The following is a 14,740-nucleotide window of genomic DNA, read 5'->3' on the forward strand; positions in this document are numbered from 1 at the left end:
ATTTCATGCCCAGTCCATTTTCTAATTTGCTACACTATCTTCCTGCTCTTTTTCCTCTCCAGTGTGCAAACTCTCTCCCTTAACCAAAGTGACCTTCAGGCCCGCTACAGAGCACTGTGCCAGTCAGTTTTCAGGAATTCCTTTTTCCCCTTCCACTCATGTCTCCTCCACAGTCTGATCACCCCCTTTAGAGACTTATTTCTCCCTTCAATTCTCATTTATCAGGCAAATCTCTCTTCCCCCCAAAACTTGCCACAACACGTGACAGTAACTATTCACAATGCACTTACTATCTGCAATTTGTACCAACGACTGGCTATGTTTTTAGTTTTATGGGGGGCTAACATTCCCAGAATTTCTGATAACCTTATAGAAATTTAAATCACTCTGAAAGTAATCAAGCCACTAGCACTTAACCAGAAAAAGGGTCTGAAATATGAATTGTTTTCTACGGACAATGATAGCACATATTGTCATGCGGATGCCTAAAGATAATAACGGCTACTGGGATCACAACTTTTAACCCTTTTGATTTCTTCTGAACCTTAGATTTTTGGTTCCCAATTTCTACAAATCATGCCCTTTCTCAATTCATTCTCACGAGCAGTTTCACTGAAGTATGACCCTTATTCATTGGGCTCTATTATTTCATATATAACTAACTCACTTTCATTTACTTTCCTTTTTATTCAGCTAAATACTAGATGTATATATCTGGCTGGCAACAACCCATAAAACTTAGGGATCTATCCTCTGCACTGCAGTGCAGGGCTTCCTGAAGACTCAGAGTTCACTTCTACTTTTTAGTTTTTCATTATTTTAAACCGTGGTGCTACCAAAATGTTAATAGGCCCCATTCTGCTAAAGCAATAAATATTAAGGAATCTCTACAATCTGTTAAATAAACCAAAGTAGCATTCTTTCAGGATGATGTCAAGGCAACTCACACAATGAAGTACCCGCATAAAGTGAAAATGAAAAAAAATTCTAAACAAATTAAATGCATCTTAATTTTCTTAGATTTCATTGTAATTCTATAGGAATCTAAGAAAACTAAGAGCTTCTATTATTATGCCCAATTAATTTTTATTTTTTGTCTCTGGGAGTGGGAAAAACAGCAGTCAAAATGAAATTTAAACATTAATGTTTCCTTTCATGGTCTTATTTTGATTTCCTTTTTGTACACTACTTCATGGTAACATAACTACATCTGCACACAGGATGTTTTTCTCTACACAAAAATTACAGATACTGTCTTTGTAAGTGAGTGAAACATGGGAGAACCTGGGGCATGCCTGGAATCCTAGCTACCCAGGAAGCTGAAGCAGGATTTCAAGACCAAGGCCAGCCTTAGGCAACTCAGCAAGACCCTGTCCCAAAAAAGCAAAACAAACAAAAGACCAACAATAACAAAAACAAGCTGTTTAGTAGCTCAGTGGAAGAGTGCTTTCCTAGCATGTGCAAAATCCTGGGTTCAAAGCCTAGTTCCACAAACCAAACCAAATAAAACCCCCTAAAAAGTCAATGACTTAGTAATCAATGGTTCTGTTTTGAAACCTGTCAACATGTTTATAGTATTAATACAGTATTACATTTAACAACCTTTAATCAGCCTGAAAAATCAAAGTAAATTATTTAAATAGGGCTTCAGGCATCATGCATTAAAATTTAGATTTAAGATTTCTTCAACAGAATATTAATAACCTGAAAAAGAACTCAGAAAACTATCTATTAAAATAAAAATTACTTAGATCATACATAGGCCTGTTATGATTATAAAACATAAAAGGAAAACTATTATTTGTCAGCCATTTACTCAGAGTAAACCATCAATTTGTGAAAATCATTACTGTATTTCTTATGTATCATATATTTATATTCCCACCCGGTGGAAACCAATTAAAAATTTATCCCTGTTGTTAAGCAAGAAAAGCCCTGAGGTCTTTTTCAACTGTGTGTTACTACACGCACTATCTATTTTCCTTTTGGTTCTTCAGGAAGCTGGAAATAGCTGCTAAACTACAGTGAATAAATCAAACTGCTCTGCTGTGTACCCCAGCCTGGGACCTGGGACCTGGGATGGCAAAGACTCAGACAGCAAGGATCAGCAACTGGGCTGAATGAGATGGCAACGTACCTAACACTGAGAGAGCCCCCAAATGAAAGCTCTCCTTAGACTACAGAGAATTAGTCAGAGGAATTAGTCTGCTTCAGAATGAGGTACACACAAAATAACTAATAAGCCCCAGCCAACTTGCTTCTCTCCTAAACAGGCTGTCCAACACTGAAGGCCATGCGTTAGTGGACTATGGCTGGCAGTGTGTAAAGACAGCACCTTTCAGAGGTACAGCACAAGAGGATTTCAAGCTGAAGATGGAGCAGACATTAAGAACCCCCTTCTGCAGACTTAAATGCAAGGAACAATAGTGCCTTAGGGGCACCTTCTACGAGCCCAGTGGAGGCCTGAAACCATAGATGGTACTGAACTCTATATGTACTACACTATGATAAACTTTAGTTTATAAATTAAGCATAAGAAAATAGGTGTGGTGGTGTACACCTGTAATCCTAGCACTTGGGAGACTGAGACAGGAGGATCACGGTGAGTTTGAGGCCAGGCTGGGTACACAGTTCAAGGCCAGCCTGAACCGAATAGTGAGATCCTGTCTCAAAAAACAAAACAAAACAAACAAAAAAATTAGGCACAGTAAACAACATATCTTGCCATAGATCTTGGAACCCCAACATACAATTTTTCTTTCTTTACTAACTCAAGAACTTTCTTTTTTCACTCAAATGAAGCACTTTACAGTTTCTTTTCTAGCATTTGCAAATTGTCAAAATCACTACTTTTGCACTCTGGCACTGTTATTAAATAAAATAAGGGTTATTTGAACACAAGCAGCAGTGGAACTGATAACCAAGAGGAGTTCTAAGTGACTAATGAGCAGAAAGGGAAGATTCATGTACCGGCTGGGACAGCAGATTTCATCATGGTCTTCAGAATAGTGTATACAACTTATTTCTGGAATTTTCTATTCAATATTTAGGGACCACAGTTGACCATGAATAACTGAAACCTCAGAAAGGAAAACTTTAGCTGAGGGGGAAAGACTATTGTATTGCTAGAAGAACCTGAAGCCTGTGGTTTATGGAAAAGGTAACCATGACAGCAACAAAAAAATCTCAATGACAACTCAACTCCAGGCTACAAAAATGAACTTAATCCTCCACACTGAAGGCCTGGCTGGAGGAAGGTCTCAAAGCTTTTCAGCCAAAACAATTATTTCCTCAGTCACTATTGTCCTATATTAGATGTCTAGTTTTCAATAATTACGAGATGGCTGAAAGGCAAGGAAACAACAGCACATTGGCAAGAGAGAAAGATTCAACAGGATCAGACTCAGGACCATGCTGCAACGGCCTCTCAGGGGATTAACATGTTTAAGGCTCTAATGGAAAATGTGGATCCTATTCAAGATCAGATGGAAAATTTCAGGAGAGAACTCATATTGGAAGTGATGGAATTGTATTATATAATAATTGTGGTGGCAGATACACATTTACTTGCTTTGTCAAAGCTTGAAGAACAAAACATAAAAGAAAGATAAAAGGGCCAGGGATTTAGCTCAGTGGTTCTGCCTGACTGCCTCACAAGTGCAAGGTCCCAAGTTCAATCCCCAGTACCAAAAAAAACCAAAAAACAAAAAACAAAAAAAGAAAGATAAAAACTATCTGTCCCTAAGATCATAGGATAACTGATAACAATGGAAATATTAGTGTTTTTTGTTTTTCTTTTGCTATTTTCCATATTTTGTAATATGGTTTAGACCATACTCACCTTTTTTTTTTGGTGCCAGGGATCAAACTCAGGACCTTGCACTTTCAAGGCAGGCAGTGGCACCACTGTGCTAAATCCCTGGCCCATCCACACTCACATTTTTAAAAAGAAAGTTGTATTACTTACATTACTTTCCTGATCTAATACTTACTATTGCAATTTCAAATTAAACTGATAATGAAAAAAGAAATCTGGAAAAACAGCATAATGCATGAGATGACAGAGGAACTTGGGAATATTTTGGCTGGCATGCTCACTCCTTGTTTTTTTCTCATTAATTTCCTGGCTTTAGAGAGACTTCAAAGTTATTTCATCTACTTTCATGGTGCACTTGGCCCTGAGTATCCAAACTGAGGTCCAGACATTCCATTAAAGACAACATCCAGACGTGTTTAGTGTCTTCAAACAATAGGATATCTACCCCTTGGCCAGCAAGACTTTGTACACACAAGCTAAATATGTAGTTGGTCCCATGGAGATGATTTTCACCTACTTTAACAAGTCAAGAAGGAATACCACTTAAAATTCTGCATTTTCCACATAAAAGTCAAGAAAGAATACAATCTATTTTTCTTTACAATGTTTGTACAGATTATTCAAATTCTCTTTATAGGTAAGGTGCTAAGAAAGAAGTTTCTACAAATAGCAATGTAATTTACCTTGTTTTCTTTTTAGTTGAAGATAGCAGTTTGATGGACTGAAGGAGAAGGAATGAGAGTCGAGATTCAAATATACTGAGGAGTTTGATCACTTCTTCTTGGTTAAGACTAGAAGAAGAATCAGTAGCTGGAGTGGTTTCATTACCCTTAGGCTAAAAACAACAGAATGTTACTTAAGTGATAAAACTGTAGTCCCATTAATCCAATAAACTTTTAAACCTTATGAGGTGCCTGTAAGTTCACCACTATTGTAACTTCTTGATTTTTTCCTTTTAATTTTTTTTTTTTGGTACCGGGGATTGAACTCAGGTCCTTGTGCTTGTGCAGCAGGCGGAGAAACCACTGAGCTAAATCCCCGGCCAGATTTTTTCCTTTTTAAAATGTAGTTTTCCTCTTCACCCCAATTATTTTTTTTTGTGCTTTAATTCTGTTGTGTTGAATAAAACTATTAATGCTCAAAAAAAATTTTTTTTTAAACCAAAACAAACTAACCCAAAGCATACCTGAAATCACTTTGATGGACTAAAACATAATAAAAGTGCCCCATGCCTAAGAAGCACTTACATTAAAGAAATGAATCCCAAATGACAATCTCCTCACTTTCCAACATTGGTTACTGCAGGGCAGCATGGAAGTGGGTCCACCAGGAGCTGGCTACCAAGGACTGGGAAGGCAGCAGGTGGGTGGACGGGGCCAGGGGGAGCTTCAACAGCAGCAGAAGGCAGCATGAATGCTGGCATGGCCAGACAAAGAAAAATGCCTTCCATGCAACCTGCTTCAGTCCACTCACCATTCAACTGCTCCCCAACAGGACAGTGGAAACTATGAAGAAGTCACAGGGCCTCTGACTTAAAAAAAACAAAAACAAAAACAAAACAACCCTCCTTCAACAAAAAAGAGACTTTATAACCTTGTAACCAGAGCCTTAGCTAACTATGGTCTTTGGGTCTCCTTAAAGCATATTCTTAAAAAATATTTAAAAGATATACTTGCTAATTAAACAAAGCAGTTTACTGTGTTTACAACGCCAGTGTAACTGCTGCAGTTTCTCTTCTTTAAGGGTTTCTGGGCTGGGGGCATCATCTCCAGTGTGGTTTTGAGGTGAAGGAACCTGTAACAGGTGGTCCTCATGGGAGGAATCAGCTGAGGAGTCCAACCCAGTGAATAGATTAACGCTATCTCCCATGAGGGGATCAGGTATCCTGTGGCTCAATCAGTCAAGAACGACTTGGTATAAAGCGAGGCCAGCTCATGTCTTGGCCCATTCTGCTCATCAGGTTTCTTTTCTGCTTTACCATGTTGTGACAGCCAGGGGGCCTTCACACGGACAATGGTGCATGCTGTTTGGACTCTCCAGCCACCAAAACTATGAACTGAATAGATTACTTTACTTTATAAATTACCCACAAAACTGATGAAGGCATTAGAGACATGCTTTTATGAAGAGCATCTACACACACATTCCATAAATATATACCACGTGCCCATTATATGTAGTCATCATTTGGTGTAGGACACATAAAAACCAAAAATAATGATTTTCTCCATTTACCTGGTCATATTCCTCCATAAGCTCCTTCTGGATGAGCTGGAATGCATGCTCAGTTCTCACCATGATATCGAGAGCCCCAGACAGTGTTTTTAACTTGCCAACATTGCTATTCTGACCTAAAGTATTAAATACAAATGGTCATCCTTTAGCTACACACCTAGAAACTTGTTCAATGTTAATATGTTAAAGAAAATTCTGATTTTTTTGTTTGTTTTTTGACAGTCTTGTTATTCCAGGCTTGGTTTGAACTCGATGTAATCCTCCTGCCTCAACCTCCCAAGTGCTGAGATTACAGGGATGCGGCACCATGCACAGCTGAAAATTCTGATTTTCAAACATTTATTATAGGGGAAGCTTATGAGAATCCCAACAAATCTTCTAAATCCAACTTCTTTTTTTTTTTTTTTTGTACTGGAGATCGAACTCAGGTCCTTGTGCTTTTGAAGCAGGCGCCGGAACCACTGAGCTAAATCCCTGGCTAAATCCAACTTCTGTTTACTAATTTTCCTTTGAGGAAAAAAAATTATTAAGGCTCGACAAAGTGATAAATAAAAACTGTTTCTCTATCTCATTATTTAGATTTTTCAGGGTGAGAACATAACCTTCTTGGAATAGGGGCCAGAGTCAGAAGCAACAGTTAAAGGGGACCAGCAGAGAGGAGTCTGGTTTGAAGGCTACTCCACTATTTGTCAGTTGTGTGAGGTTGGTCAAGTCACTTAGCACTCAGGATCTGTTAGTCTTCTGTAGAATCTGTCCAAAGGCAAGGACAGGCCAGATGGGTAAGGTTTCACTTTACTCTAGAGCTTTCTGAATACAACTTTTTGGAGCTAACAGGTAGTACAGTGCACCTTTGCTCCTGCTTGTTCTTCTCGAGCTCATATTCAGTGTGTGTGTGGTGGTGTGGGGTAGAACATTAATCTTCTCTTTATAGAGAGAGGTCTGGCCTTTGTCTCTGGCTCCCAGAGGGGGATGGCTAAGCTGTGGAATGCCCTGTCTGGTCAGTATCTTTGCTAACCTGGGGGAGAGGTGAGCTCTGGTTAGTGGTCACCGTGGAACTGTATGTATTACTGCTGGTGAAAGGCACGTACAGTGCCATCTGTGACTCCATGGGAGAAGACTACTGGAAGTTTCTCACTGAGAACTCCCCAGCACTCTGCCCCTGCACCTGTTCCCTTGCCTAACTTTAATGTGTCTCCATTCCCTACAAGTTGCAACCAAGTGTAGAATGGCTTTCTGTGAATTCTGCGTCATCCTAGTTAAACATGAGAGCTCTTATGAATTTCCAGCTTTATTAGATTTCACTGTTAAATATGCAGTTTCTTCAGATTTAAGTTGGCCTCATCACCTCAGTGTGGTTCACTTCTTTCATGTCATATTTTCACTTCATGACTGTGCCTATATATCACAAAATACAGTGGTAACTTGGCAACTTACAAAACAAAACAAAACCGTGAGGGGTCTTGGGGACCCTTAAACTTGCAGTTGGTGTCAAAAATGAAAGCAAGATTGGGGACTCCCCATATTGTAAGTAAGAAAGGAATAACTGTTGTTTTCTTGCTTCACAGCATAATCCCAGACTTTAAAACAATGTTTTATCTTTACAGTGCATCAGTGCATTTGTAATCTGGAAGATGAGACGTTAGCTATGTGTAGAACTGTTACTGGGGCACGAAGCAGACAACAGAGACATTGGGAAGGTAAACATGAGTCATACGTTGGATTAAAAAAAGGCACAATCAAAATCATTACATGCTAGAGTGCTTATTCACCCGGCTTACAAAACCCACAAACCTAGCTAACAAGACTTCCTAAAATATTTATGTTATTTTCCTAAGGTACACATACTATTCAAACACTGTAAAAAGTGAATTTACTGCATTTGTCATCTTAGCAAATTTGTCCCCAGTATCCCAAATGAGTATATGATGAAAATGTACCCCTGGCCTCCCGGGTCCTCTCCTCACAGACAACAGTGTTATCATTTCTCTACACAGAGACACACGTATCTGAAGTACAGGCTCAGGGTCCCTTATCCACAATGCTCAGAACCAGAAGTGCTTTAGTTTTCAGTTTTCCAGATTTAGGAATATCAGCAAGGACTTTATAGATTGAGCATCCCTAATCCTCAAATGGGAAATGTAACGTATGTCAACATCTGAAACTTTATTAAAACAGAAATTTAAAAAACATTAACAAGTAAAAAATCAAAATGAAACCAAATGAATTGTGGCATTTTAAATAATTGTTCCTTATTTCTTTACCGTGCAAGAGATATTTCACAAAAGATTCCTTGCAGGAATGGGGAGCTCGTGGACAAGAGGGAGCAAATGCAGAGAAAACCCCGAGTGGTCAGCGTCCACTTAATCCCCGCAGTGGCAGTGACATGGGGAGGCATGCCCACTTTCTTACCCTTCCCCTGCCTTGCACTGATCTGGAGCTTGCTCAGGCACTAAGCAGCATCCATTCCAGAAGCACAACCCAAAGCTGCTGAGGTATCTGTTCCACCTTTAAAGGGAGCCAGTGAGGACCACTACTCTTTGCCTGCTCCTTCTCTATCTCATTTTCCACGTTGATTTAAACCAGTAATGGACTTGTCTAAGTTTTAAAAAGCACTTCAGAATGTGCTGCAACTTCTCCTGTTCGACACCCATCCATAACTATAGGCAGACTCAAAAGGAGACAAGATTATTCACATCTGAGGGCAACCCACAGGTCTGCCCCTAACACAGTTCCACACTAAGCCAATGCATATGTATCTGAGAAGTGGGAAGTCAGACTTACTGGTCATCTGAAATTCTGCAAATGCGACTCTTTCTAACTGTACTCTTAGGAGTTCACAGGGAGCATCTTTGAGAAGCTGAAAAAGCTTTACAGCTTTGTTATAATGAAGATCTGCCAGCACCCGGTGCTGTTTCCTAAGATGTTCATCACCAACCTGGAGTAAAAGTGAAATTAAAAAATAAATCCCCCAAATAAAACAAAACAAAACAAAACACAAAAAACAAAAATAAATCCCAAGGCTTGGGGTTGATACCATCTACTTAATCAAATCTGATTGAGTCATTAAGCACTTTGGAAACTTTTTCCTACAAGTGCTCTACTGTAGCCCTTACACATAGTTCTTTAACCCATTTTTCACTAATTTTTGTCTCTGATGTCAGGTAGGAAGCTTCATCCATTCTTTTGTGTGTGGTTATCCATCTATCGCAGCACCAACTGCTAAAAAGATTATTCTTTCCTGCTGTTAGCACCCTTTAACTTATTTTTTCCAACTAGGCCACCTAGGCAAATGACTTTTGGTTGGAGGGGTCTCCTGTGGTAAGAGGAAATTTTGGCTCAGGACCTACTATGGCACAGTAGGAAGAAATCATTTTCAGATGAAGCTGGACCTCAAAGGAAAATATTCTTGGAATAAGGGCCACCTAGAAGTAACCTAGCTCAAAGAACTGTACAATAAGTTGTCTTAGTATTGAGAAAGGGAGGAAAGCAACAAAATGAACAAAAAAATTATCACTGAGAAACTAATGAATATTAAGTCTCCAGCACAAGCAAAGCAACCTCTCCGAAGGCAGGCACCTTCATCTAGGCCTTGATCCCTAGAAATACGTGCAGTGGAGCACCAAGATTCATGTAGAATGGTACCAGTCCTAGATTATTTCTAACAGCCTTAAACAACCCAAAAGTTCAGTAACCACAGGACAGTATTTAAATTATGAGAGAGTCGTTTAATGAGTATTATTAAGGTCTGAACGTAAAGTGCTACATGCACCAATATGGATGAATCACAAAAATCTGATGTGAAGTGAAAAGCCCGTAAGTTCACAGAAGGATGCACATGTATGATCTGTTCACAATAAAATGAAATGTGATAGTGCCTAAGCGGTAAGGCACCAAACAGATCTCGAGAAAGCTCAGGACAGCGTTAATCCAGAGGGTGTCCAGGAGGGACACCCGGGGCACTCCAGAGCACTCAGCCAGCCCTTAACCTCCAAGCTAGGTACAGAGCTTTCTTCTCTCATTCGTTAAGCTGTACACATGTTCCACCTCTATTCTCTACATGCAATAATATGCATGCTCTATTTCACAATAAAAGATAGGAGACTAGTACTTAAAATTGGCAAAACAAAATTACTATAAAGTCTAACCAAAAACAATCTAAATAATACAATCAGGCAAATGCATAATTTGTGAACTAAGACCAAATCAACTGTAATAGAAATAAGTACCTGGCACAGATGAGAGGGGAAAGCAGAGAGCACATATTTTTCTAAAGTAGCTAATTAAATGTATGGCATTTATAATATACACGAGAATGTAAAGAAAGCACCCAGCACACTTCTAACTGGACTTAGCACGGGACTGACTCAGAAAGCCCATACCTGATTCCTCAGACAACTGTGGTACATGGAAGCCAGCCTGTGGTGGATGGTGGCAGCTCGATACTGACAAAGAGGCTGCCGAGCAGACACCAAATCAACATCGCAGTATTTCAAGGACTTCATCATAGCCTCACTGACTTCTTTTTCAATCTGTGTATTTTTTTTAAGGGGGGAAAATAACAAGCTGTATGACCAGACTAGAAGAACTAGAAGAACTTTCACATTTAAATACTGCTTGTCAAGGAAAAGATGACAACAGATGCTCCATATTCCATTTAAAAAAAGGGAACAAAGAAGGTTGGGAACTTATTTTATAAAGCAAGCAAATCTTACTACCTGCTCCTGAGCCTTTCTGGATAACGGAGCATAATCTTGTTGTAGAGTTGCCATAGTAAAGTAAGTAGTGGACAATTCCCAATTCACAGAATCCCAAACAGCTGGGTGCATGTCTCGTGTTCCCAATGACCTCAGAGCTTTCAAATAGTAATCAACAGCCTGCAAAGGAGGAAAGGGATAAATGTCTGACTCATTTTACATACACATCAATATTGTCTTAAAATAAAATAATCTTTAAGACCACCCAGACATCAATTTAATTTGGGGGAATCTATAAAAGGATAAACATCATGAAGGAGAAAAAAAAAGGAAAATATTTTAAGTTATTTAAAGTGGAATGAACGTCACCAGCCATTTTCGAGTCTACAATAAGCCAGTCCAATGTTTTATGACATGGGCTGATGCCCGAGGAAGCAGTTTTCTATTTTTTTTTCCTGAATGAACGAAAATTATAATTTATGTTAACTAGTAAACTAGAAAACATAATTTGAGAACTAAAAGTAACCCCTCCCACCTTTTGTCAATTCCATTGTCAAATACATGGCCATTTTGCTTAAACAAACAAAACCACATTGAAACCTATCACCCAGCGATATTCCTACATTTCTGGTATTTATTTACTCTCTTTCCTGTGTACATATGAACTTTTTAAAAAGAAAAACAAGGTCACTTTTACTTTAAAATTTACTATGCCATGAACATTCTTCCAATAATGTCATTTAAGCTGGGCTTGTGGAGTGTGCCTCTAATCCAGCATTTGGGTGGCTGAGGTAGAAGGATCACCATGAGTTCAAGGTCAGCCTGAACTACGTAACAAGAACATGTCTCAAAAAACAAAAATAGCTTCAATATACTAGAATATGTAAATGCACATTCCTGTACCCTCTCCAACAATGGAACTGTCAAAAAATTGGCAGTCTCACAAATTAAAGAAACTCAATTTTTAAGTGTCATATCAATTGAAATTTTGAGATTTTCTTCTTACATATTAGCCTTTTACCTTTTCTAAGGAGTAAAAATTTTTTGTTCAAGGTTATTTGTCATTTATTCTGTTAGAGTGTTTTATTTTCAATGATTCTTAGTTGTTCTTTAAATATTAAGAGTGTGTTAACCTCCAATTTATGCTGAATGTTGTGAGCATTTCCCTTAGATGGTGGTTTACATTCCATTCTACCCTCTGTTGTACATTTTTACGCATTTAAAATTTGTTCGTCTTTTATCCATGATTCCTGCTGGGAAAGCTGCTCCCCACCTCATCACATCAACTTCTATTTTCTTTGGGTGCTTTTACATTCTCACTTTTTCCCATTAATGTTTAATCTACTGGACATTTACTCTAACTACATCTTTTCCATAACGACTCAATATGCCATCTTCAACACTGAACGCTTACTATTTCCTAAGTGTAATAATGATCTGTCTAGCTCTGTGCCATCACCCTGGTTTTAGTTACTTTTAGCCTTAGAATGTTTTAGTGGAGCCACGGTCAAGAATAAACAGATAACAGGAGTGAATGGATGAGGCCCAACTCATATCAAATGCATTACCTTGTTATAATACAAGCCCTCTTCTGGTGAGAACTCACGCTTGAATTCATCCTCCGCGCCACAGTGCGCCTGCGCACAGATTCGCATGAGTCTTCCCGTGTTACATAACAAAAGGGCAGTATTTGTAGCGTCATCAATGGACTCAAAGTTGTGAATTCCCTTTTCAAAACAAGAAAAGCTTTTTTTCCACAACTGTTGCTCTGCAGCAGACACAGATTTGCTCACTTCACAAAGAAAGAAAGAAAACAATTGCATAAGCGCACATCAGTGTGACCCCAGCACGCCCTCGATGTGATGAGCAGAGGAGCAAGGCAGTGTGGGCTCTGCCATTACCATTTCTGATATTCAGAGGGAAGTGTCCCCCCGAAATTCATCACGTTGAAGCCCTAAGCCCCACTACCTTAGAATGTGACTGTACTTGGGATCAGACCTTTAAACGAGGTCATAGGGTGGGACCCTGATCCAAAGACTGGGGTCCCTATAAAGAGAGGAAGACAAACGGGGCATTCAGAGACAGGGCTATGTGAGGACACTGAGAAAAGGTGATGTCAGGAAGCCAAGGAAAGAAGCCTCTGAGGAATCCAACCTTGCTGGCACCTTGATCTTGGGTTTTCAGCCTCCAGAACCACGAGACAATCAATTTCTGTCATTAAGCCACTGGTCTGAGGTATTTTATTATGCCAACCCAAGTGTACAAACCCAACACTTAAGCAGAGCTCTCCTCATTATTCACTGACTGAAAGTAAACAACCAAGTAAAAACATCTGAGTAAAGCACTGTTTTGTGAAGAGTCAGAAGCTGTGGGTGGGCCCATGGAATTTGAGAGGATGCAGTCTGTTTTATCCAGTTCTCCTAGGTTCCTGGCTGCCAGTTCCCATGCCCCTTCACTTGGCTTCCCCTTCCAGTGTTCCTCAGATACCCAGGTTCTTCACTGGCATGAACTCTTTGAGGCACCATTTGTATCCCTGGGCGAAGCACAGCTTAGCTCACAGCTCAGCAGGTGCCCAGATGTGTGCTTCACTAACCCGCGGTTCCACCTTAGCCCTTTCCTTCCTCACCCTGTGCCCAGCCTTTACATTTCCATTCACTCCCACGGCTCCAGCTATCACCTTCACTCCAATGGTACATAATCTGAGCTGCTCTAGCCCTAACAGCTCTAAGCATACTCTAACCAACTACTAAGTTAGACCTTCTCACATACATGTCTCACAGGTCCCCACCACTCCCTGCCTGCCTGATGCTCACAGGACCTCCTGCTGCTACTCCCAACATGAACTGCATACTCTGTCCCTGGGCTTTTTCCTCACACTGCCTGCTCAGCCTGGAAAGCCTCCTTCACAGCTGCTCACTGAGGTTCTACACATCACACGTTGTTCTGTTCAAGCACAACTTCCTACAAGTTTTCCCGCACTCTCCTATGTTATTGCATTTGAACCTATTTATAGCACTTTCCAGTGCTTCGTTCTTCCATCAGGCTTTCCAACTACAAGAGTGACCTACTCTATATCCAACATAGAGCCTGGCACATGGCTGGAGGTCTAAGCTGCAAGTGAAATGACCAGATGGGTTTGAAAAATAAGAGCAAGGATAGAAGGCACTGAAACGATGAATCTTAAGGGAAAAAAAATTTCCCTTAATTTTATTTCTTGAGAATTTAGCAATAAAATAATTGTCTAACAAAGTACCTTTTAGTAACTTATAATCAAGTGTCACAGCTCTTTACTTGACCCAGAAAAAAACCAGCATAACTTTCTCAGAATAGAGAAGAGAAGAATTCATACTCACCTAATCTTTCACTCTGTAATGCAGCAGCCTGATTCATATAAAACACACCAATTTCATTTCTAACATTACCCATTCTCTTCAATACTCGTACATAGTGTTCTGGATTCTGGCTTTTTAAGTCACTAAACTGCAAAATCTCATTTGCAGCCTCGTAACATTTACAACTAACTGAAAGTTGACTTTCCAGGTCTGTAGACAAATCAGTTGCCCATGCAAATCCTTAAAAGAAGAAAAAGGAAAAGTCAGTATTCTCAGTGAGCCAGATATTTTAAAGTCAAAATGATAAAAAAAAAAATCTACATGGTATAAATATACTGAGATTCAAGCAATATAATAAAATTTTAAGTTTCACAGTAAAGATGCTGCTGCCTCTGCCTCTCTCCTCTACAGTGTTAGTGCTTCACCCAGGGCCACCCTACAAACTGAGCTATATCCCTAGCTCATTTTCTTATTTTTTATTTTGAGACAGGGTCTTTCTATGTACTCCAGGCTAACCTTGAACTCATTATGTAGCCCAGGCTGCCCTCAAACTTGCACTACTCCTGCCTCAGTCTTTCTCAGAACTGAGATTACAGGTGTGCATCACTGTACCTGGCTAAGATTGCTTTATTAGTAAAACTGTATTTTCTTGGAATATTAAT

General features: G+C 39.5%; 1 protein-coding gene across 6 annotated transcripts in view; it reads right to left on the reverse strand.

Moving 5' to 3' along the window:
- The window catches only part of Edrf1 (erythroid differentiation regulatory factor 1), a 40,062-nt gene that overhangs the window by 1,883 nt on the left and 23,439 nt on the right, over positions 1 to 14,740 (reverse strand). For 4 of the 6 annotated variants that reach the window (XM_004838748.3, XM_087185162.1, XM_004838747.3 and 1 more), the window contains 7 exons: positions 14,100 to 14,318; positions 12,315 to 12,538; positions 10,768 to 10,926; positions 10,432 to 10,581; positions 8,834 to 8,987; positions 6,053 to 6,168; positions 4,501 to 4,652 (listed from right to left, as the gene is read on the reverse strand). In XM_004838748.3, coding sequence (XP_004838805.1) covers positions 4,501 to 4,652; positions 6,053 to 6,168; positions 8,834 to 8,987; positions 10,432 to 10,581; positions 10,768 to 10,926; positions 12,315 to 12,538; positions 14,100 to 14,318 — 1,174 coding nt within the window. Of the gene's footprint in view, positions 1 to 4,500; positions 5,349 to 6,052; positions 6,169 to 8,833; positions 8,988 to 10,431; positions 10,582 to 10,767; positions 10,927 to 12,314; positions 12,539 to 14,099; positions 14,319 to 14,740 lie in introns of all 6 variants that reach the window. The other 2 variants (XR_015440435.1, XR_015440436.1) reach the window with 1 other exon arrangement.

This window comes from Heterocephalus glaber, unplaced genomic scaffold (assembly GCF_053883595.1).
Source record: "Heterocephalus glaber isolate CG9 unplaced genomic scaffold, H.glaber_assembly_v1.0 deba00001497, whole genome shotgun sequence".
NCBI classification, from domain to species: domain Eukaryota; kingdom Metazoa; phylum Chordata; class Mammalia; order Rodentia; family Bathyergidae; genus Heterocephalus; species Heterocephalus glaber.